Source organism: Pyrus communis, chromosome 4 (assembly GCF_041283825.1).
Source record: "Pyrus communis isolate YQ-2024b chromosome 4, ASM4128382v1, whole genome shotgun sequence".
NCBI lineage: Eukaryota > Viridiplantae > Streptophyta > Magnoliopsida > Rosales > Rosaceae > Pyrus > Pyrus communis.
In genome coordinates this window covers 755,436-780,433 of record NC_142568.1, presented here as the reverse complement: position 1 = coordinate 780,433, position 24,998 = coordinate 755,436, and the positions used below count along the sequence as shown (strand labels likewise).

Here is a 24,998-nt window from a genome sequence, read left to right as displayed (position 1 = left end):
TCTGTCTTGGTTGCAGGAGGTTGAGAAGGAGATTGGTTTACAAGGTAGTTCATTCGAACCTATGTTCATACGCACATCCTCACCACCAAGAGGTTGAGAAGCTGATTTCGTGAACTTCTTAAGGTAAAAATCATATGCATTCATTCAGGAAACATGTTTATGTGACTGAGTTATATTTTTTGTTATTGGTACATTGATATTTTTATATTAAGGGAATGAGGAGTTCGATTAAGTCACATAATGAGCAACTTAATTTGGTATTGAATTTGTCATCCACGAGATTCAAACCTAATACTTATCACTTTCAAGTAGAGAACAATATCACCGGATTGTAGTACTGAGTTGCTATGTGATTAAGTTTTAGTTGGGCTGTGAGATCAAATCTGTATAGTTTTTATCGAAAAGCACATTTGAGTTATTCGAGGAAAAGTTTAACAAATTTACAAATTATCTTTCATTGTTGTCCTATTTGTTAGGCTTTAATTTCCCTTTAAATAACTAGGAGAGTGAATTCAATTGAGATTTTAAAAGATTTTAATAGATTCATAAATTTATAGATTTTGATGGAGAGTTAGCCACTTTTGAGCCGTTTTCTTGCCAAACCACGGCGAGTTAGTGGTCGAGAAATGTACCATTCTCTTCGTCTCGTCAAGAAGTATGATTTTCGTTTTCGAATCACTCGATTTTGTTGAGTATTGAAGAAATTATAAACGTTTAAAATTTACCCAGTTTCTGGCGAATTTTTCAATTTTCCCACGGACCAGTCACATTTCAGGCTATTTTCGGCAATCTCCGGCAACCATTGGGCTTCCAAATAGGTATAATCTTGCTCTACACTTTCCTATCTTCATTTTGATATATTATGGATCGAATTTGGTTAAGAATCGATTGAGTTACGAAGCTTTGAAAATTGCCCAAAGAGTTTTTAACGGGAATAACAAAATCATGAATAGTGGATAATCTCAGGGATCATGTATATTTATTTTTAATCTCAGTAACCATTTCTATTGATTATGCAAATCTCAGATACCATTTTGGCTATTTAGCCATGAAATTATTATAAATCTGCAAGGATCTTCAACAAATTAGAGCAGACATTAAATATATCTTACTTGTTTGAAAGAGTCTTCAAAACGCTCCCTCCTACAAGAACAAAATCTTAACGCCGTAGAAATTTCAATGCTATTTCTCCACTCCACCAGTCTCTCTGCTCTGTAACGCCTTAGAAATTTCCCTCCTAAAGAAACAAATAAGAATAAAACTATCTCCATCAGTCAATTATGGACACATTAAATAATAATATTTAACATGTACGTCTTGGGCTAAAATCATCTTACAAAATTAATCTTAAAGAACATTACAAAATTAATCTTAAGGGGCAGCCGAAAAATAAATGGTAACGATGATATAGTACGACTCTTCATCCTTTAAGATTAATTTTACAAAAAATCAATTAAATGAGTAATAAATTAGTGATTGATTAGCATTGTTAAAATCTTATTGTTTAGCTGAATAATATAATATTTAAAGGATGATCTTTCGTCGGTAACATACTCAGAAAGGGATGGGGATGATGGCGATGGCGATGATGATGACGTTGACTATGATTTTGCTCCGGGTGCATAAGTATAGAGAGACTAGTACTACTTGTTATTAACTTAATTAGCATAGCTAGAGTTAGCTCAAGTTTTGTAATGAAGACTATTATATTCTATGGTCAGTGGTCACATATATAACAATATAGTAAACCTAATTATAAATAATTTGTATTTACAGGGCTCTTTTTCTTCTGAAGTTATCTTCATCTACATGTTTGTCCTGCGACGCGTAGCCTAATGTGTGTATGTCAGGGTGGCCTTGCAAAATACGTACTATGTCCGCAGCCAGAAAAAGGAAAAACCTAATAACATTATTTATTTCTAATGATATTTATGAATCGTCTGTTGAAATTTGAAAGCAAATTCGGTTGATAAATGATGAGTCTATCAATTCTATTAATTTATAAACTCTAAAACTGGTTTTGTAAAAGGAATGACAACAGGCCAAATGATTAAATTTCTTGAATTTCATTTTCAAGGATTAGCATTGAATAATCTTGCCTTCATATGGTATTAGTATGCAGCCTCAGGTGGTACAAGTCTTCAAATGGAATATTAGTATAAATTACTATAATTAAGAAGATACAAAAATTTGTATTCTCTTGTGGAACCAAATAAGTAAGAGCACAGTTCAGATTTTTGTTGTTGTAATTAAATCAAAATATCGGTCAATTCGATAAGCATTTTATTTTTTATTTTTAGATTTATTTATTTTTTAATTTAGAGATGGAGGAAAAGTATATGGAGAAGTGAGCAATGTAAAAGGATGATGCGAAGTTCATGGAAGAAGGAACGAAAGAGAGAACGAAAAGTGCAATCAAATTCAAATCGCTTTTGTTTTTTTTTTTTAATTTTCATTTGTGTGTGGACCATCACTCTTTGTATTTCCTGTGATAAGAAAGCTCTCTTAGTTTAGTCGGGTACAATGTATGTCTCCAAATCTCAATGTCGTAGGTTCAAATTCTAAGCGTAATTCCGTTTTATAGGTAAGAGCTGGTAAGCATATTTACTGGACGACAGCTAGGGTCAACAAAGTAGCTAGCATAGTGAAAAGGAGAAAGCTTGGCTTCTGCTGATTTTTCAGCAGCCAATCTCTGTTCTAGTGAAAATATGCTCTGACTAGCAAAAAAATAAATAAAAAAGTAACGAAATGATAGCATTTTAGATAAGGACAATGAGATTTTCCGAACATCTAAACATTTATTAGTCCAATTAGACCTAGGTTTAGTCTTTGCACCCCGTTATCTCATCTAAACCCAATAATAAAGGCATTATCAAACTTTGCAACATAACGTATATCTCTCTCTCTCATTTTTAGGTTAATTTAGTATCGAATTCCTCATTCATGAAATTATTAGCATCATATTTTGACTTTTTCAGTCCTAAATCAAAATTTTAGATTGAAATGTGCAGTTACTGACCATGGATGCAAACATATAGAAATCAGGACTATAATCTCACTTGGAACCCTTTCTATTAACTCCTCTGCTTCGTCTAGCAGTCTGGTACGACCAAGAAGGTCGATCAGGCAACCATAGTGTTCTAACCTCGCTCAATCTCATATATCTTTCTATTGGAGTTGAAGAATCACAACCCTCATCTACCAACCCTCTGTGAACGCAGTCAGTTAAGACAACAATGAAGGTGAAATCATCAGGCTTCATGCCAATCTGCACATTTTTGCTTCGCTTGTCTTGCCATTCCTTGCAACCCCATTCTTTGCTTGTATTGTATACCCATTACAAATTCTTCGGCCTTCAATCAAATAACCACGTTTTACATACATATTCAACAACCACATTTCCAGTTCTAGTAGTGAATCCAAGTTCACTTCTAACATATTCATGAATTTCATTACCAAGATCCAAAGTTTTCAATGTTGTTCAAGCCTAAATGGTGGTTACAACCGTAGTTTCATTGGGCTTCTCGTTGCTCTCACATGACATCCTCCGAAACATATCCAAAGCCTCCTCAAACCTCCTGCACCTAACATACCTCGAAATCGTAACTTTCAAGTTCCAACAAAGCATGTTTCTCTCGGGTATTTCATCAAACACCTGCTTGAAACTCTCAACCATGCCCAACTATGCATTCATGTCAATAAGCGTTGCACACATACCAGCAAACCCAATTCCAGTTTTTACCACAAACACACGAACCTTTTCACCTTCCCGAACCTCTCCCAAGCATCCAATGGCTTTTGAAACAAATGGGTAGGTAAAATTATAGGGGCACAATCCCTCCTCTCTCAGCCACCGGAAGAGCTCAACGGCGCTTCTGAAACTACTCCTTTTGGCAAACGCCTTGATCATCACATCGTAAACAAACAAGCATGGATCTTTGATGAAACGGAAGACTTTCTTGGCGTAATCAAAGTTTCCGAGAGATGTGTCGGTGCAGAAAATCATGAGCTTGTTGACGGCGGCTCTGTCTTGGTTGCAGGAGGTTGAGAAGGAGATTGGTTATTTTCATTGGTTTACAAGGAGGTTCATTCCAACCTATGTTCATACGCGCATCCTCACCACTAGGAGGTTGAGAAGCTGAGGTAAAAATCATATGCATTCATTCAGGAAATCATGTTTATGTGACCGGGTTTTGTTTTTTTATTGCTACATTGATATTTTTATATTAGGAGAGGAAGAATTTGGCTAAGCTATATAATGAGTAATTTAATTTGATATAAAATTCGTCATCCACGAAATTCAAAACTAAGCCCTCTCATTTCCAAATAAAGAGGAATATCATCAGACTATATTACTGAGTTGTCATGTGATTGAGTTTTAGTTGGACTGTGAGATTAAACCTGTATAGTTTTTATAGAAAAGCATATTGGAGTTGTTTGAGGAAAAGTTAAACAAATTTACAAATTATCTTTCATTGTTGTCCTATTTTTTTAGGCTTCAATTTCCCTTTAAATAACTAGGTGGTGAATTCAATACTCGACTGAAAAACCAAAAAGTCTTCAACACACTCCCTTGTACAAGAACAAAATCTTAACGCCGTAGAAATTTCAATGTTGTTTCTCCACTCCACCAGTCTTTCTGCTCTGCAACGCCTTAGAAATTTCATTTCGCTCCTCTGAGCTCGCCGGAGCTCCTTCCTAGATCTCGGCCTCCGCCGCAACCCCGTCGTCGTCTTCGTTTCGCTCAAAGATCCGAGCTTTTCTGCATGTCGGTGATGTTCAATTCTTTCATAGCTTTCCATTCAACCGATTCAATTGTCGTTTAATGCATTAATTTCAAACCCAAATAGTAGATCGGCATAATCTTCAAAACCCATATCTCAGATTTCTCTATGAAGTGTTCACGTCTTCGATTTCTTTCACTTGCCTCTGTTAGTGTAGCCTTTCACTGTACATATAGCTCTTGAAATTTTGAAGATCTGCTCGATATTTTTTGCTCTGAATTCGAATTGGTACTTTAGTTAGTGACAATGTCTGCGATTAAAGTTGATTCTGCTAAGCCGTATTTTGCTACTAGCAGTCTTGTGATTGGGGATGCTCTCTGTTCTAGCTTGTTAGCCGTGATAAACAAGTTTGCCATTACCAAATTCAACTACCCTGGCCTTTTGACTGCATTGCAGTACCTTACATCTGCTTTGGGAGTTTGGGGTTTGGGAAAGTCAGGATTTTTGCACCACGATCCCTTCACATGGCAGACGGCCAAGACGTTTTTGCCCGCTGCACTTGTGTTTTACCTTGCTATCTTTATCAACACCAATCTTCTTCGCCATGCGAATGTGGATACGTTTGTAGTGTTTAGATCCTGCACGCCCCCTTTGGTTGCGCTGGCGGATACTGCGTTTAGGAAGCAGCCAATCCCGTCTAAGCTTACCTTTGTATCGTTGTTGATCATTTTGGGTGGAGCTGTTGGTTATGTGGCCAGCGATTGGGGTTTTAGTTCGACTGCGTATTCGTGGGCGTTTGCCGATTTGGTGACCATTGCAACTAAGATGGTTTATATTAAGCATATGTTCACGAATGTCGTCGGTTTGAATGCTTGGGTTTTTGTGTTGTACAACAATCATTTGTGACAGATGATGGCTCTACCGTTTTGGATTATTAGTGGAGAGTGTTCTGATGTGTTTGCAAGGTCAATCTAGGGATTTTAGAGGCCCGGGTGATGTCAAAAAATGTGCCCTCAATTCATATAAAAAAAATTATTTGTTTTCACACGTAAAATATTGATAAAATTATATTTAGAAAACCATTTCAAACTCAATAATTTAGGAACACAGAATAACTAATTTATTTTGTATTGAGAGAAGGAAACCAAAAAATTTCGGGCTTACAAATAGATAGATTATGAGTTTTGTTTTCCATATGAACTTTTAAAGTGTTTTTGTATAAATTGTGTATTTTTTCTTATTTACTAATCTCGTAAAAAAAATAATAATAATGTTTTCGAGTCTTTAAGGAAATGTTTAAGTAATAAATGAACATTCAATTAAAGATTTTGATGACACATAATATTATCTGAAAATTTGGTCTAAAAATTTAGTCTACGCATTACTCTTTGTTGAAGATTCGACTTGAATTGGAACAGATATTTAAAAATAGCAACCCACATAACTACTAGCTAGTAAATAAATTAACAACCAAACAAAAATTTGTAAAATTTGTAAATAAAAAAAAGAAAAAAACATGCACATAGCATTTCAAACTTAGGACCTCTCGTTAATTTAAACAACAAAAACCATCGTTTCTAATTAGACTTCTTGATCATTTAGCCAAATTTTATAAATTTATATTGTTATGAAAAGAAATTTGCAAAAATTGGAATGTAAATAAACACATGGTGTTTTGAACCTACGACCACCTCATTACTTTTAAACAACAAAACTATCAGTTCTAGTTAAATTTTTTTTATCACTAAACCAAATTTTATAAATTTATACTCTTGTAAAAACATATATACCACTCTAATAATTTTGGTGCCCCCAATTTTTTTGGACCCCGGACGGTCGCCCTGCCCGCACTAGGCCTGGGCAGAGCCTGTGTGTTTGCTCCTTCTGGATCGAATCTTACGAATTTCTTTGTCAATTTGATAACTATTTCTTTTTTAGTTTTTAGTTTTGATTTGTTTCTAGAGATAGAAAGAAAGTATATGAAAACGTGAGGAATGAAAAAGGATTATGCGAGGTTCATGGGAGGTAAAAGCGAGGAATCAAGGACATCATATGAAAACAAAAACCTCGAAAATGTCAAATATGACATAGCTTTATCCAACTGATTCGTCCAAAGTTAGAGACTTCAATTCCCCTTTTAATAACCAATTCTGTATTGTGGGAAATTAACTTTTGCATATTCTAAGAGCAACTCCACCCCTAAAAAAATACGCAAGCATTCAGCCCATTTAATTCACTCAGTGAACAGTGATAGACCCTAATGAATAGTAATAGGTCAAATGCATCTCCACCCCTAAAAAATGTGTTGGCACAAAGTCTAAAAAATACGCTAGCACAAACGATCTCTACCCCTACAAAATGTGCTGGCACCCAGCCCATTTAAAATATTATTAAATTTTAAAAAAAAATAATAAATAAAAAAATAGTTTTAAATTCGGATAGGATTTTTAACCAATCTTGTCACGCCATTTGTCATTATCCAAACGTACTATTTTGTGAATATATTTCCTCTAAGATTTTCAACCAATCCCGACGCGTCTCGTGTCATTATCTGTTTACAATAGTTTAGCCAAGATTGCGATAAGATTTTCAACCAATCTTGTCACGCCAAGTGTCATTATCTGAATGTACTATTTTGGGGATAGATTTCCAATAAGATTTTCAATCAATCCCGACGCCCCACGTGTCACTATCTGTTTACAATAATTTAGCCAAGATTTCGATAAGATTTTCAACCAATCACGTAGTGCCACATGACATTATCCAGAACCTTATCCTTTATTTTTTTGTCCATATAAACCCTACATCCCTACATCCATCCTCACACCAAACTCAATCATTCTTTTTAGCTCAAAATCCTTCTTCATCGTTTTCAAACCTTGAGTTCTTTTTACAATGTCTTCTTCAAGGAGAGTGTATAAACAGTTTGAGGAGCAATAGAAAATATTGTTGGCACAACAGGAAGAATTGATCAATCGCGAGGAAGGTGGAGGTGGAGATGAGACTTTCGCAATGGAGGAGGATGAGGATGATGACCATAGAAGGCAAAGGGTGTAATACCCTGAATACTTAAATATATGAAATATATTCATAATTATGAATATGTGGAGAAAATCGAAAATAAATCGATTTATGGTTATGAAGATAGAATTGGGAAATTATTATAATTCACATAATTGTATTATTGAGATTTTATGTTATTTTTCAAGAAATCATATTAATTTATTTGAAATCAGTTCTAAATTAAACTGGTTACGAATTTGAAGTTTGGAAGTTAATTATTTAAAATCCGTAGACCATTCGAGGTCACAATTTATATTTTAAAATAGAGCTCGATCTCACAAATGCGTGGACGCAAACCGTTCGCAAAACGGAGTTATAACGAAGAGGTTATTAACGATAGAATTTGAGGACGAAATAGTCATTTTAGCATTAAGAGGGAAGGCTCCATAAAATGTGGAGCAATGGGAGTGCAACGTGTGTGGCTGTGATTAAAAGGGAAGAAGAGAAAAATGAGGGACTGGGACCAATGGGAGGGGAAGGAAATGAGGGCACGGGAGAGAAGGAAAAGGAGAAAATACAGGGGAAATGGGTACCCGTGAAACCGTGACCCGACCCAGACCTAACTCCTAACTCCGACCACCGTTGACGGCGAGGTTAGCGTCAAAATGAGCCTTCCTTCAAGGCCAATCGATCTCTCTCCCATTTTAGTCCGAAAATGTAATAAAATTTGGAGGATTACGAGAGAAACAGTGAGGAAGGGTGACGGGTTGGCTTCAAATTCACCATGATCTAAAGCTAACTCCACCCATAAACACCACACATAGTCATACCTCAACCTTATGAACAAAGCCCATCCATTGGTTGGGGCGGGGATCACTGGAGGAGTTGAATCAAGAACACCCAAAACAAGGGTTTTGGCGGTTCGTGGCCAATTTGAGGGGTTTCCCGGACAAACTGGACTTGGCCGCAGGTATAAAGTTTGATCTACTCTTTGAGATCTTTATTTCTGAAATTTTTGAGAATTTTAAAAAATAGATGAATTTTCCGGTGAGTCGGAGCAGCCGACCGCCACCTGCGGTGGCGCGCGTGGCTAAGACAATGATATTGCTCTTTTTAAGCTAATTACAATGTTCTGAGCCCGTATTTATAATATATTTGATGTGAATCAATTGTTTGGATTTAATTTATGAAGTGTTAGTCATTTTAAAATGTGAAGATTATGAAATAGAATTTAGAATGTGAACTACGAATGGTTTGATCCCTGTTTAGGGTACGTAGGCAGTCTAACGAGACGTTAGATGCAGCCATAAAATAAGTGAGATTAAATAATTGAGAATTAATATTTAGATTGAATTTTGACCTAAGAGAAGGAAAGGGTTCTAAATTGGAAGTGAAATTGTATGTTTTGGTAAATGATTAATGTTTATGAATTACACGTGGGGTGAAGGAAACTATTTGGAGAATGCTACTAATGATAGTGTTTTCAATTGTTAATTTAATGTTATGTTTTGACATTTAAGAAAATATGAATAGCTTGTAAGAATCTAAATCATTGACTTAGAGGAGTGTGACTAATGAAAATAAATTAACTATGATTTGAAATTGGGCCTATCAACAAAATCAATCCCTGAAAAAAAAAAATTTCAGGGCCGGGGCGTTACAGAGGGCCTCACATTCCCACCGTGTCATGGAAGTTATGGTTCAGATAGCCAAACCCAGACATGTCATGGAAACTATTTGCAACCATGATCCATACTTTGTGCAAAAAGATGATGCTTTTCATGTTCTAGGTCTTATTCCTAAGCAAAAAATTATGACTGCTTTGCGAATGCTTGCATATGGAGCATCTACATACCAAGTTGATGAGATCGCGAGGATGGGAAAAATAACTATTATGGAGTCCTTGATGCAGTTTTGCTTTGCAATTGAAGTGCTCTACACCAATGAGTACATTCGGAAACCCACGCCAAGGAACATGCGAAGGCTTCTGAGGAAGGGTGAGATGCAAGGCTTCCTTGGCATGATTGGAAGCATCGACTGCATGCACTGGACTTGGAAACACTGTCTAAGTGCGTGGTAAGGAGCTTATGGCGACAATAATAAGCCAAAAGTATCATTTTGGAAGCGGTGGCTTCATTTGATACATGAATTTGGCATGCTTTTTTGGTGTTTCAGGAGCTCAAATAACCTAAATGTCCTTACCTAATCTCCAGTGTTTGACGAATTGTTGCAAGGAAAAACGCCGAGATGCACATATTGGGTTAATGGCCATAAATATGACGGACCATATTACCTTGCAGACGACATTTACCCAAGGTGGTCAACGTTTGTCAAAACAGTCCCACATCTACATAGTGAAAAAGAAAAACACTTCACAAAATTTCAAGAGGGGTGTAGGAAGGATGTGGAGCATTGTTTTGGTATTCTGCAAGCTCGCTGGGCGATTGTCAGGGCTGCTGCTAGAATGTTTGATGTCAAGGCTCTTCAATCCATCATGATGACGTGTATTATTCTCCACAACATGATTGTGGAAGATGAGTATGATTATGATGTTGTTGATGAATATGAGTCGGATACGATGAACAACTGAAAAACACGTATCTACTATGCTTATGACTGGACCGAAGATCCCGTGCAACATGAGCCGTTAGAATGGGATGGACATTACAATGAATTGATCTTTGAGCGGTACACTTTAGTGCAAGAGCCATACTAGCACATACGCCACCATAATGACTTGATTGAGCAGCAATGGGGATTGTAACAATGTGAAGATAATTAAAATGAGCTTCTAGTTGAAGAATAAATTGTATTTTTTTTAAGTTTATGAAATTTTATTTAGTGTGCTTTTTTTATAAAGTTTATTTGGTGAGGTTATGTAATAATTGGGTGTTTTTTTTTTTAAAGTTTATTTGGTGAATTTATGTAATCTTATTTGATGTGTTTAAATAAAGTTCCAAAAATAAATTTAAAATTACATAAAGTTTTAAAAATAAATAATAAATTACACAAAGTACGAATAATAAATAAGAAATTACATCTATTAATAAAAATAAATAAGAAATTACATAAAGTACTAAAAAAAAATACGAAATTATACAAAGTCTGTGGAGCTAGGATATGTGGTGCTAGGATCTTCGTTGCTAGGATATGTGTAGCTAGAACCCCATCGACTTGTTTCCGCATCTCTTGCACACCTCATTCACACCACGTCTCTTTTTTTCGAAGTCCAAAAATATTTTGAATTTGGATATAGTCTTACTAGAGGCTTGTTCATAGTGTCACGATCTGCTTGAGCCATCCTTTCTTCTCTAAGCATCTCATTTTCTCGATTAAGTACTTCTCTAATCATCTCATTCTCTCGATTAAGTATTTCTCTTTGTCTCTCAGACGCTGCATCACGTCTTTCAATAATTGCTAATATTGCTGCCATAGTAGCATCTTTTTCCTCATTTCTAGTCGTTTTTCCACGCCATGTTCAGTTCACCTTGGCAAGCAAGTTCGTTCATATATTTAGTGTAGTCATTTTTGGAAGAACTACTTTTTTTCTTTGATGCCTTTTTACCTTGAGGCCAGAGGGATTGACGAGTCGGTTGGGTCTCCGGCACTTTTTCAGGCGTCCCTTCCGTCTCTTCAAATGTGTCGCCTTCTTGTTCAGTCGTGTCTGCCTCTGGCGAACTATGTAGACTCATGCCGTGAGTGACAACTTCTGGACTGGTTGCCACAATTTTGTATCTGGGGCAATCTTTGACAATTTGCCAACATTCATATTTGTTGAATAATTTGTTTTGGTTCTTCAAATTATAGAATGCTTGTGCTTGTAGTGTCTATAAATGTGGGATAAGACAATATTATAAAATGTGGGTGTAACACAAATAAATAAATTAAAATATTGAGGCGGGTGGAATGCATATAAATAAATAAATAAAAATATTGTCACATGATCCGCTAAACTTGTCCCACTACGCAAATTACCGGAAGCATGAGAGATGGCGTTTTTCCAACAAGTAAAGGCTGCGTTGAGTTTTTTCCAACGACCTTGAAAACCTTGACTACTTCTGGCATATTTTCCATGTACATCGCAAAACTCCTTCATAATTTTACTCCACATTTCTCGCTTATCCATCTCATTAACTGTAATTAGGTCATGAGTAGTGTGAACTCAGCATTCATACAAAGTAAGATCTTCGATGAGCTTCCACGTAGTCATTTTTTTCTCTCAAAAATTATATGAAAGCTTTGGTAAACATTGTTGAAAATATTGAAATGTGGTGTAAGGTGGAATACGAGGGTTAGGTGTTTATAGGAAAAATAAATTAATTTTTAAAATTTTTTATGTATTTTTTAAACAATTTTTAATTATTTTTTTTATCAATTTTAATTTAGGTAATTAATCTGGACCATTGGATTTGAAAAAAATTCAAATCCAACAGCCTATACCTTGACACGTGGCCAACGGTCATAATTCTGACAGTTGTGCCTTTTTTTATTTATTTATGGGGGAAAAATGTGGATCGTTGATCTCTGGATCGGACGGTCCAGATTAATTTCAAATTCAAAATTTTTTGACCGTTGGAAATCTAACTGTCTAGAAAACTAACTGTTGGAGGCCTCCCATCTAATCATCTCAATGTGCCTGCGCTAGCGGGCCACCCCCATTTTTTGTTGTTGGGATGCGTGCCTGGCGAAAAAAAAAATTTCAAATGGCCTCCGACACCATGCTGGCGTCATCATGGTGTTAGATGGGCCGGTCCATGGCTTTGTTGATTCTGGGCTGTCATGGAGACCAACTTGGGTTGTGTGCCAGCCTATCTGCTGGGCTGAAGTGGATTGGTTAGGTGTCGACCTAAAGAGTTCCCAGTGGAACTGCTCTAAAATGGTAAACTAGACGTGTAGACATGACACCATTGAATAATAAATTTGTTGTTATGTCATCATATGGGTATTTATTTATTTATTTTAAACAACGATACTATCTGTACTAAGAGAAGGGATAAACATAGCATCACAATGAGTTAATAATAATATAGTTTAAATTCGCCCTTAACGAGAATCGAACATACGACATTTCACTTATAAGTGAAGATGAATACCACTATATCATAGTACTAATTAGCGTCATCATATAAGTGTTTGAATTATATAGGTATTTTATATAGAGAAATACTAAGGAGACTATCTCCAATGGGACTTGCACATAGACCGCCTCATTTTTTTAGCACAATATTATGTAATTTTGGCACAAAAATAAACGTTAAACGGTGAGTTGACAAATAATTTATTAACGGTCCCAGTTTTGAAAAAGCCTCCTTAGCATTTTTGTTATATAAACAAGATTCCCAAATTTGGAAATTTATGGCAATTTTCACTATTTAATTACTAAGGGTAAATAAAACCGGCCAAACATTGTGCGATAAAAAATGAAAAGCCCTAAATTCACGTTGACTTCTTACTTGAAAAGCAAGCCAGGAGGTCAAACTCGTAATTTTGGATACACCCAGGGGCAAACAAGTAAACCGACAAAGCGGCCCCCGAAGCAAACCCTAGATAATTTCCCAGACCCCCTCACTCAGCCTATAAAAAAGTCACGTTGCGCCTCACAAACCCTACGCTTTCATTTCTCACTGCCTCTGCCGCTCTCGCTTGAACCAAGAGTTTGAGCTTCCAGATCTCCGAGGTATTATCCTTCTCCTCCTCGATTCGCTTTCCGTTTTCTGTAGATTTTAGACTGCAATCGTTGTTCGTCGCTGCCTTTTGATTTCGTTTTCGTTCATCTGGATTTGTTTGTGGCTCTATCGATGCATGTTTCTTTCGCTTGTCCTTAATTAAAATTCATGAACTTGATGATTGTGTTTCTTTAGTTTAATGCGATAGATCGATTGACTAAAACCAAATTTAAAGCTTTTGTCTTTTTTTTTTTTTATTTATTGTTGAATGTTTTCTGGATAGTAGACGAAAATCAGTTGACTAAACCCAGATGGGTGTTTTTTGATGATATAGATCCGATTGATTTTGTACAAAGTTTTGTTTTACAATATATCACAGATGTGTTCATATGAATCAACTATTTTACATTATGGTTTAGATTTTTTTATTAATTAAAATTTAAAAATTATTAATTAAAATGAAGAATTGTTTTTAAAGAACAAACTTACTATATGGTATTAAATTTGAAAGAGATTACAATTATTTTCATTTGGGATTATTTTTTTATTATTCTGATATTGTTTTGTGGGATGAATTGTTGATTTAATTCATTTTGCATGTTGTGTGTAGGTAAATTAACATGGGTAAAGAGAAGTTTCACATCAACATCGTGGTCATTGGCCATGTCGACTCCGGCAAGTCGACCACCACTGGTCATCTTATCTACAAGCTTGGAGGTATTGACAAGCGTGTGATTGAGAGGTTCGAGAAGGAAGCTGCTGAGATGAACAAAAGGTCGTTCAAGTATGCCTGGGTGCTTGACAAGCTTAAGGCCGAGCGTGAGCGTGGTATCACCATTGATATCGCCTTGTGGAAGTTTGAGACCACAAAGTACTATTGCACAGTCATTGATGCTCCGGGGCATCGTGATTTCATTAAGAACATGATTACTGGAACTTCACAGGCTGACTGTGCTGTCCTCATCATTGACTCCACCACTGGTGGTTTTGAAGCTGGTATTTCCAAGGATGGACAGACCCGTGAGCATGCTCTTCTTGCTTTCACCCTCGGTGTGAAGCAGATGATTTGTTGCTGTAACAAGGTATAAATCCCACTTTAATTTATTGTCTTTGAATATTGTGATTATGTTATTGTGTTATTTCTGACTTTTGTGTGCAGCTGGTTCTATCCGATAAAGGGATCCTCCCATAGTTCAAATGCCCTTTGTGGTTCTATTGATTGGCATTTGTGGGCATCAATGATGCCCCAAACTATGGGTAGTGTCCACTTTATTAGGAGATGTTTGGATTTATGAATTGGAGGGACTGCCTGGTGGCGTAGTTCTCAGTTAACTATTGAGGGTTCGATTCCCTCTCTCTCCTACAATTTATTAGTGTTTTATCTAAACCTTCAGTGCTTTGTATTGATGTGGCATGCAATTATTTTAATTGAATTTGCTATGTCTAAGCGTCTGCATTGTTGAATTTTCACAAGTTTTGTGTTATTCCGTGTTGGTTCCTTTTTTATTTGTGCACGGGTTTGTTTTGCTTATTGTAACAATGTACAGGTGTGGGCAAGTAACATGTCATTTTTTTCTGAACTTTATGCATCTTGATCAATAACTTAGAAAAAGCGTGTAATGATCTATGAATTTGTAGTGTTTATACTCTAAATGATGCCAAATAACTGTTTTCTGTTATTTGTGTGTTCTCCTGACTGGTTGTTATTCACTTGTAAAACTGCTTTTGTTGTACTGGTTTGCTGAATTTGATTATACACTTATTCCCTTGTTTGCATTGCTTCTTGTAGATGGATGCCACCACTCCTAAGTACTCTAAGGCAAGGTATGAAGAAATCGTGAAGGAAGTTTCATCCTACCTGAAGAAGGTTGGGTACAACCCTGACAAAATCGCCTTTGTTCCCATATCTGGGTTTGAGGGTGACAACATGATTGAGAGGTCCACCAACCTTGACTGGTACAAGGGACCAACCCTTCTTGAGGCTCTTGACCTGATCAACGAGCCCAAGAGGCCCTCAGACAAGCCCCTCCGTCTTCCTCTTCAGGATGTGTACAAGATTGGTGGTATTGGAACTGTGCCAGTGGGACGTGTAGAGACTGGTATAGTCAAGCCTGGTATGGTTGTCACTTTTGGTCCAACTGGTCTGACCACTGAAGTTAAGTCAGTTGAGATGCATCATGAGGCTCTTCAGGAGGCACTCCCCGGTGACAATGTCGGGTTCAATGTTAAGAATGTTGCTGTGAAGGATCTCAAGCGTGGTTTCGTTGCATCCAACTCCAAGGACGACCCTGCCAAGGAGGCTGCCAACTTCACATCCCAGGTTATCATCATGAACCACCCTGGTCAGATCGGTAACGGATATGCCCCAGTTCTGGATTGCCACACTTCCCACATTGCTGTGAAGTTCGGTGAGATCCTTACCAAGATTGACAGGAGGTCTGGAAAGGAGATTGAGAAGGAGCCAAAGTTCTTGAAGAACGGAGATGCAGGTATGGTGAAGATGCTTCCCACCAAGCCCATGGTTGTTGAGACCTTCTCTGAGTACCCACCATTGGGTCGCTTTGCTGTTCGTGACATGCGCCAGACTGTTGCTGTCGGTGTAATCAAGAGCGTTGAGAAGAAGGATCCCAGCGGTGCCAAGGTCACAAAGTCTGCTGCCAAGAAGAAGTGAACAGTGGCCCGAACTCAAACTTTCACAGACGCAAACGTATGCTTTTATGATACGAGCCCACATCTTAGTTGTGTGGTTTTAAGTGGTTTAGTCAGTTTAGTTTGTAATTGTTTTGATTCCGGTCTGATGTTTTCATTCTCGAGTGTCCACTCCCAGAATTGGGTGCTGGACAGGCGGTGGTGACGCATCTGATTTATGCTTTCAGTCGCTTCCGCCTTCGGGAGGAGGATGTTTTTGAGTTGTTGAGACTATTTACTTTTCAAGTTTTGTTGCGTCTGTTGAAGGGATAATTTTTGAGCTTATATATTTATGTTGCCTTATCTTCATCTTCTATTTGATTTTTTAGTATTGCTGATTCTGTAAGTTTGTTTATTTACCGAGATAATGCATGCTTAGCATCCTTCAGATGTTAACGTGGTGCGTATTTTTCGAGTAGGGCTTTTTAAAAAGTACTTTGTTGGGAACGCAAATCTGACCTGGGTTTTAACATGGCTTTTTAAATAGTACTTTTCGTTAGAGTTCTTGCTTTTCTGGTTTTTTCAGGCCCACTTTTTTGTTTTTGGAGTAATTGTTTGCGTTTTTTCTTTTGACAAAATAAATGTCACTGATGAAATGGTCACCAAGGATCAGTCCTGAAATGAAATATGTGGCTCAACCGCTTTCCGGAAAATCCCTGCCCTCGGTGTCTTGCTCATCCAACCTGCCCGCCCCAACGTTCTCGCCAGAGGCGTCGAAGCCGGAATTGTGGCATCCAAAATTAGCAGAACCAATTTGGTGGTTCATTACAATTTGTATACTTTGGTTAGAAGTAAGAACCAAGCTGATACGGGTGTTCAATTGATTTGATTGGAATCTACCCTCGCAGTTTCTCCTTTTAATTGATGGAAAGGGATCTTCTCGGATCTCTTCCACCAAATTTACCCAATCACCTAATCCGGATTTTCCAACCGCTAAAGTTATTATAACTTTTAAAAGGGTTTCATGTTTGTAGTTGTTGGATTAAATTTCAAGGACCCTAATTGATTGATTTAGTGGATTTGGTGGAAGGGATCCGAAGAGAACTCCTTTCCTTAATTGATGACTGTGGGAAGAAAGTGTGTGGCAAGCAAACTATTGTGATATGTAGCTGCGACTAACATTTCTCGACATTGCCAATTAATGGTTTCCGGGCACCGCCACCTCTGGGCATTAGCCGGGAGGGAGGTCGATGCCCTAAACCCTAAACCCTAAACTTGGTTGTGTTACTCTTTGAGTTTTTAATTTTTTTTTTTTTTCAATGTTCGAACAGAAGGCCATTCTTGATAGATCTTCATTTCAAGAGGTGTTGACTATTTTTTGCTAAAAATATATAAATGACATTTGTTAATTAACATATGCCGAGAAAAGTAACTTTTACACCTTAAATTTTTTCGTGCATGTCAATTTGGGCATTTTGGATGAAATAAATCAAGAAAAATCAAGCGATAATAATTAATTGGAGATGCGTGTAACCTTTTTTTTAATTTTTAATTTTTAATTTTTAATTTAAAGACAAATGATACGTAGAACCATCTAACAAGTAAGTAATTTAATATGTTCCATACTATGCATTTGGGTTGACTATACAATATTCTCACGATCTAAGTCGTTCACTTTGTAGTCTTTATTCACAGATCATTCTTACAAAATATAATCCAAATTGGCAGACGTTTTAGTGTCTAATTGTGACATAGAAAAATAGACAACTATGTCGTTGAAAAAAAAAGGAAATGATTATGATAATAATCAAATAGCTAAATAAATGGATTTTTGTAAGAAGAAATTCTAGCAATAGTCTTGAACTTAATTGGAGTAATGCTTATTCAACTAAAAATTCATAATCACTAGTCCTTTAACTCATCAAAACGTGCAGATATATTCATTTTCGTTAACTGCGTTAGAACTTTTGTCAAAGTGAGTCACGTGTCATGCACGTGAGATTGAATCAAGGGGCAAATATGGAAAACCAAATGAGAAAATTTTTATCCATGATCCCTCTACTTTAACTCAATTGGAGCGATAGTCGTTCAATTTTAACTCAATTATAGTGATAGTCCCTCAACCCTAACCCAATTGTAGCAATGATCTCATCTCTTTAATCCAATTGTAACTATGGTCCTTCCAACATGACCCATTTTGACGGAATTCTAACGGAGTTGAGAAAAATGACCATAATTGCACGTTTTGATGAGTTAAGAAACCAATGATCATGGATTTTTAGTTGAGGAATCATTGCTCCAATTGAGTTAAAGTTAAAGAACTATTGCTACAATTTGATTTTTAATTTTTTAATTTTTTATCAAACGATATTATCTACACTAAATGGGAGGGAGTGGGCTTAGCCTTACAATGACCTAGCAATAATATAGTTCAAATTAGCATTTGACGAGAATTGAACCTAAGAATTCTCACTTATAAGGGAAGAGGAATACCACTAGACCGTAGTACTATGTGACACAATTTGATGTTTTTTGAATAAGGATTTACAAAGCGAAGTATTGAAGATAAGTAATGCTAGAGAGACCAAATTCCAAATTAAATAATGTGTCACCAATAAGAAATAAGCATGTTAATTGATACTTAATTAATAATCTAATAATCTACCATAAGATCATTTAGTTTGTAATTTGATTTAAAAAATTTGATGCTCCTAGCAACAACATCCATTGTGAATTAGGTATAACCGGATGCAGTAATACACCCTTAAACGGAGGATCTGTTAAAATGACATTTGCATCCTCGCCTGAGTAACTGCCAGTCTCCCCTCCACCTGTCATTCTTTTGCTTTACAAGTTACAATCCCTTCTTTCAAACTGGTATACGAATCCTAATCAAAATTTTCCGAGAAAAAAAAAAATACCCTTCGAAACATTTTCCCGAGAAAATGTGTCCTGAACCCTAATTGGTGATTCTGGGACGATGACGTCGATCCCTCGGCCTCGTCTCAAATCGAAGCCGAAGCGAAACTCACTCTCCAATTTTTAATGGAACGAGACCGAGCCCAGTCTGCAGAGTCGACGAAGAGCGATCTCGAAAACGTGAAGGTGATCGAATGGGAGGAATTCGAGCAAGAGATTGTGAGGTTATGGAGTCTTTCTTCTGCTCGTAGCGAAGCTCAGGAGAAGAAGCAGAGTCTTCAGCGGAAGCTCGAGTCTCTTATTGAGGTAGGGTTTTAGTGGATGCCCAACTTTCGGGCTTTTGATATTCTGAGAAAATGTAGTTGAATATGGTTATGGAGATTTAATTTTGTTTATTGTGCTGTTAGAAATTGAAGTTTAAATAGTTCGTCACTTAGATATATGGATATAACTGGGTTTTTGTGGTTGTTGGATTAACAGACTTAGGGGAAATAGTTAGAATTGTTCCGGTGGAAGTACGGCAAGGCGGTTTTTATTTTAGCTAGGTTACTGGGTTTATTAATTTTTCTTTTTTTTCTTTTTGTTTGGATTGATTTAATCTAGTTTCAACTAAACTGGTGGTATTAGGATCTGAAATTAGAAATTGTGGACTTTGTAATTTAATTCTATAAAATAATTTTCCGTCTTTGATTGCGGAGTGAATGTAAGAAACAAAAAATGCATCAAATTATGGGTGAGTCTTCAATAATTCGGACTATTGGGTAGTCCGGTTTTATATCCATTAGATAGGTAAACAAAAATAGTATTTCCTCAATTCAATCTGGACTCTTCATTTCCCGTACTACGGAATAGTCCGCACTATCAAAGAAATGAGATTTTACATCATTTCCTTATTTGCCGTCATTCTCTCTTTTCGTGTCTAACAAATTAAACACGGCAGCATATTTTGTATAGTTTTCTCTTCGGAACTTAAGTAAAAGTGTTGTCTTTGGTTTCTACTGCACAGTATTTACAATAATGAAATATCGCTTAGTTGATTCAAATGTTAAGTCAAGGCTTAATAGAGTTACCCAGTTGTTTTTATGTACTAACCAAATAAAGCAATAAAAAAGGTTCCTCATGCCCCTCCGCTGACAGTGCATTAGCTTTTAGTTGGAGCATTTGAAAATTTAGGACTAATTGACAGTGTATTTTGACTGTGCTCAGAGTCATCAGACTCATCACTGGCACTTGTGTTGTTACTTGATTGATCGGGCCTTAATTGATTAGCCCGCGGGGTAGCGGGTGGCATTGTTGTTGGCAGGTTGAAGCTGAGTCATTGAGACGATCAAATGAGCTTGAGGAGATGCAGCAGAAACTGGAAGCCAGAAAAATGGTGATGGGAAACATGTCAAGGCATTCTATGCTTGCCGTGGAGAATACAAAAAAGAAAGAGGAGCAGCTTAGTATAGAGCTTCGGTCACTATTGGTTGCTGGGACGTCTCTATCTGTTGCTAGGAAGCGGTTGGAGGTAAAAGTGATTTGGATTATTATGTACCAAACAGTGGTTGGGCGAAAGAGAGTTTGTATGTTTATGAATTATAAACTCTAGATTCTTTTGGAGTAGCAACCTGTGTTGAAAGCACCGTTAATGACTTAGTTGGGTTGCTTTTTAATTCAAAATTTTCTTTAATCATTGGTAACTGGTTGTAGTTGTGTATATACATGCATATGCTTGATATATATTTTAATGGTTTCGTGCCATCAGGTCGATTCTTTTTATGACTTTTAATGTTAATTTGCTTTATGATCTATTTCAAAAATAAAAATTTGCCATGCTATCTTTTCTTCTCAATGTGCCTTTTCATGTTTTAAAATTACTGTTGAATTTTAGTAATTGGTTTATGTTGTCTGGTGGAAAATCTGATTTATGCTTTTGTTACAGGAGTCCAATCAACTACTTTCCAGAGACAAGGGGTATGTTCATCTTAAAAACTTACAAAAGATGCTAAGAAGGCGACAACAACATATGATATCACAAGTTTCGTTGCTGTATCCTGTAAAGTTCACTATGGGTCCTGCACAAGAACAGGAACTTGAGTCATTTCCAAACACTAGTAGATCAGGTATATGTTACTGAGATATTTATTTTATGTTTTATGATACCTTGTTTAATTAGTGCAATCGGAAAAAGAGTAACTGAGGTAGAATCAGTAAATACCATATGGCTAATCAGTAAATACCCATATGGCTAATCAGTAAATACCCATATGGCTAATGGTAGGAAAGGAAAGGCTAATTGTTCAAGCAATCACTACAACTCTTTCCAATTTTATCTATCCACATTCATGAAATTATGGATATTATGGCAACATTTGCTATCCCAACTGTCGTAAGATGTGGCTTTCGTTTGAATTACTAACTATATCATTTTTGTTTCCCATGTGCCTAAATTGTATAAGTGCTTTTTTAGCTTGTCAATGTTGTCTGAGTATGAAGATATTGAATCTAACTGTTGATTAGTGGTCGGGAATGTGTGGTTATGTAGTGTTACTTTATTCCCGAAATTTCTTACTGTTCTACCTCACTTCTTTATATTAAAAGTTTGTTTCTCGGAGTTCTTAATGCATGACCTTGAACTCTATTCAAATTCAAAATATGGGCAATTCTTTATGCCATATCCAAAGGATCCCTTGCTGGTCGGTGGTGCACAATCCCCCAATGTAGGATCACGTTTTAGAAGTAGGCTTCGTGTGTGTGCACGTGTATGTGTGAGAAACTTGAGCCTGCTTCTTAAGTAATGTCAGCACGGGAATGTTCTGTGCCATTCAAATTTGCATTATTTCCCCTTCCATCCAGGGTTTAGGATTTTAATTTTGGGTTAATGCCCTACACCCTAAAGCTAAACTTTAAACTGTAACCTCTAATCTCTATTGTGCACTTTAAAGATAAAGTTACAACTCATGAACCAAAATTGTTAATGAAAAGAAAAAAAAAAAAATAGTACCTTTCAAATGACAGGGCTATCCGCATTGCAGATGTTTTCTTTTGAAGCTTTTCATGTACATATTTGTTTACTATGCCAATGTTTTATTTATTTGTTTGATACACACACACACACATATATATATACATATACATATATATATATATATATATATTCTTGATGATTTAATTGGCTACAGTATCAGAATATCCATATCCAGTTTTATTTTCTTTTGAAGAATATTATTGTGAAATAATTAATATCTTCTTTGTGTCAAGGCTAATAACCTTTGGTAATATATTCTGCTGTACTCGGATTATATTTTTCTTGTGTTTCTTCTTCAAATTGTACAGGTAATTCTGCTCGATTTAAGCCTGCAAATCAAGGAACATTGACAATTTTAGGTCTCCATTTGACAATGCTGCCTTTTAAAATGATGAGTTTTTTCACTGACAAAAAGGAGGTTCAGAAGTCTGCAACAGCCCTGGGATATGTCGGTCATGTGCGTAGTATGCCTTCTTTGCCTGATATAAACTATTAAGTTGCTAATTCATACATGATGAATTTGGTAGCTTCTACTCTAAGATGCGTATTCAAGTTTATTTCTTAGGGGGCAATTTGTTTTGTTTGTTTAGCCACAGTTATTTTAAATAAGAATGCTCTCTTTATATTGATTTTGAATGCAGGCTGTCTTACTTATAGCTTCCTACTTAAAAGTTCCGTTGCGTTATCCATTGCGTTTGGGTGGTTCCCATTCCTATATTATTGATCATGGACCATCCATAGAGCCTACTTCATCTGATGTGTCGTCATATATAGTGGTTTCAACGGATGTGAAGCATGTGGAGTTCCCTCTCTTTTTAGATGGCCAAGACACAACGAGAGCTGCATATGCTGTATTCTTATTAAACAAGGTGCAAACTTGTTCATAACTTTTCCTTGGGGGTCCCTATCACCTGTTCAGATTAGTGTAGTTTCTGTTATTTTTCATATGGTTAATCTTTCATTTCTTTTCTCTGTTTGCATTTGTTTGTGTTTTTCTCATTTTGTATGTGCTTTTCAGTCACGGTAACCTTGGTAAACATAGTTATTTAAAAAGCTTGCCTTGGAACCCAATTAATGTAAGAATAGAGAGAGGTGGAGGAGACGGGAAAAAAATATAAGAGAGGGAGAGAGTGGGAGATGTTATTGGCACTCCAAAATATTCATCACGCACTCCTCCCTAGTGAAAACAAAAAAGGAGAGTGAATGATGACTATTTTGGAGCTCCACTAACAATTCCTAGAGAGAAAAGGAGATTAACTAGAACACGTCGTTTTTTTTTAATTTTTTTTATTGGTTAAATCAATATTCTCCATCATTATCAGTAATGACTATGTTGTATGAAACCCATTTACGGAAAGGCTATTTATATAGGAAAATCTCATACTGCCAAATTACCTAAATTGCCAGGATATATACTCGAACAACACATTAGATCCTACTGAACAAACACAACATCATTTTATATATAGCTCAGTAAGTAAATTAATCATTACTGCTTACATTCTAATTCTAATTTATAAAAACTGATTAACGTGAATCGAGTTTAAGACTTGTGTAAACTCTTAATATAGTACAAGTGTTCTTATGTCGCGTCCTTCTGTACTTGGTCTCTCTTCTCTTAACCCACCCATATCTGGGACTCTACTTTCAGCACATTTGTACGTTCTCTTGACCTGTAGGTTCTGCTTTCTTCTGATTTTGTTAGCGAATGGAGGATTCTTTTTGTTTTGCTTTGCTTTATTTACTCTCTTAACCCATTAAGATTGTCACGCTGTACTATATTGACCGTAGCGTTGCTTTTGTGCGGGTGTAGGATTTAGAGCAGCTTTTGAATTACATTGGCGTTAAGAGCTTAGGGCCGCGCCATGTCCTTGCCAATTTGAAGGAGCTTGTAAGGACTATTCAATCTGTAGATTATATAGATACGTGAGATCTCAAGTAACAGTTTTGGCTGTAAGTTTTTTTTCTTTACTGTGTAAATGAAGTACTTGTATTCTTACCCTGGTGCAAGTTTTTAGTGGAGCACCCTTTATTTATACCAATCCAGATTTTAATATGGATAGGAACCACAAATTTCTGACCAAAAATGCAGATCACGAGGACTTGTGTACCAAATTTCTCCCAATTTCGGTAGATTGGTGACACCGCGTCGTGATCTGGTATTAGTAAACGTACATGTCATAATTTGAGGGGATTTGGGTGGTGTTACATTCATAACTATAATGTAAACAAACATAGAGATGTAAAAGGCAATCAGTATGTAACGTTTGGTCTTTCCAGACGCGTTTTCAATGTTTTCATCTCGTGATGTTTTACCATTATAACTATACTTTTGAATTTGTTTCTTAATCGTGTATAACCAGCTTAATCGTACATGAGTCCGCACAAGTTCAAAAGCAAAGGTTTTGAACGAGTCCAATACCTAAACTACTCACCCACACATTTTTTCTCACGAGTAAAAGGTTGAGATTTAACTTAATTATTCTTGATGGGTGTTAAGGGGAGGGGACATTCAAACACTTGGCACCAGATACAAGGATAAACGCTTTTAATCACTTAAGCGACAAACTCAAATTTAGCATTCTACGTCAAACACACTAAAAACGAATCTAAATTAGTTCCTGCCATATACATTAATACAAAGACGAATGGAAAACTAGATTAAGCTAACAAGTTTCTGCAAGGTGAACGAAACTAGCTATTGACAAAACTGTTCAAAAGTCAGCTTTCACTCCTAAGCGACCAATTCATCTGCTCCTTCTCACAGTGCTCCAGGAAAGCATCAAACTCGTTCATAAGATCTTGATCCGCTCGAAGTACATCATCGACCAGATTCAGAAACTCGGTCAGATCTATAACTCCGCTGCTATACAAGTGCAGTTGCTTTAGGAACGTGACGAACTTGTCTGAACTACCAAGTTTTTCCCGAACTTTTCTGCAGAGGAAAAACCCTCTGTTGTATATGCTCTTCTGTAACTTCTCTTGAGCATCCTTGAAATGCTGCACTCCTTGTAACTGTTTGAGTACGTACACCAAGGCTTTCTCTCT

At 36.5% G+C, this 24,998-nt stretch overlaps 3 protein-coding genes and 1 pseudogene across 3 annotated transcripts; 3 read left to right on the top strand and 1 right to left on the bottom strand.

Moving 5' to 3' along the window:
* Positions 1–3,055: 3,055 nt before the first annotated feature.
* Positions 3,056–4,006, bottom strand: LOC148697250 (pentatricopeptide repeat-containing protein At4g21065-like). Its single transcript, XM_088693188.1, has 4 exons — positions 3,758–4,006; positions 3,594–3,682; positions 3,383–3,431; positions 3,056–3,268 (listed from the first exon to the last, which is right to left on the bottom strand). The coding sequence occupies exons 1-4, from the start codon at positions 4,004–4,006 to the stop codon at positions 3,056–3,058; spliced, it is 600 nt and encodes a 199-aa protein (XP_088549314.1).
* A 550-nt stretch (positions 4,007–4,556) lies between these two features.
* On the top strand, positions 4,557–5,699 carry LOC137723172 (GDP-fucose transporter 1 pseudogene; annotated as a pseudogene).
* Positions 5,700–13,279: 7,580 nt separating this feature from the next.
* On the top strand, positions 13,280–16,390 carry LOC137721744 (elongation factor 1-alpha). Its single transcript, XM_068460765.2, has 3 exons — positions 13,280–13,404; positions 14,004–14,475; positions 15,183–16,390. Exons 2-3 carry the CDS (start codon positions 14,014–14,016, stop codon positions 16,062–16,064), a joined length of 1,344 nt encoding a protein of 447 aa, XP_068316866.1. The 5' UTR covers positions 13,280–13,404; positions 14,004–14,013; the 3' UTR covers positions 16,065–16,390.
* A 2,442-nt stretch (positions 16,391–18,832) lies between these two features.
* LOC137723727 (vacuolar protein sorting 38) lies at positions 18,833–24,006 on the top strand. The gene is made up of 6 exons (XM_068462920.2): positions 18,833–19,246; positions 20,244–20,450; positions 20,865–21,045; positions 22,259–22,407; positions 22,592–22,819; positions 23,764–24,006. Exons 1-6 carry the CDS (start codon positions 19,067–19,069, stop codon positions 23,878–23,880), a joined length of 1,062 nt encoding a protein of 353 aa, XP_068319021.2. The 5' UTR covers positions 18,833–19,066; the 3' UTR covers positions 23,881–24,006.
* The last annotated feature ends 992 nt before the right edge of the window (positions 24,007–24,998 follow it).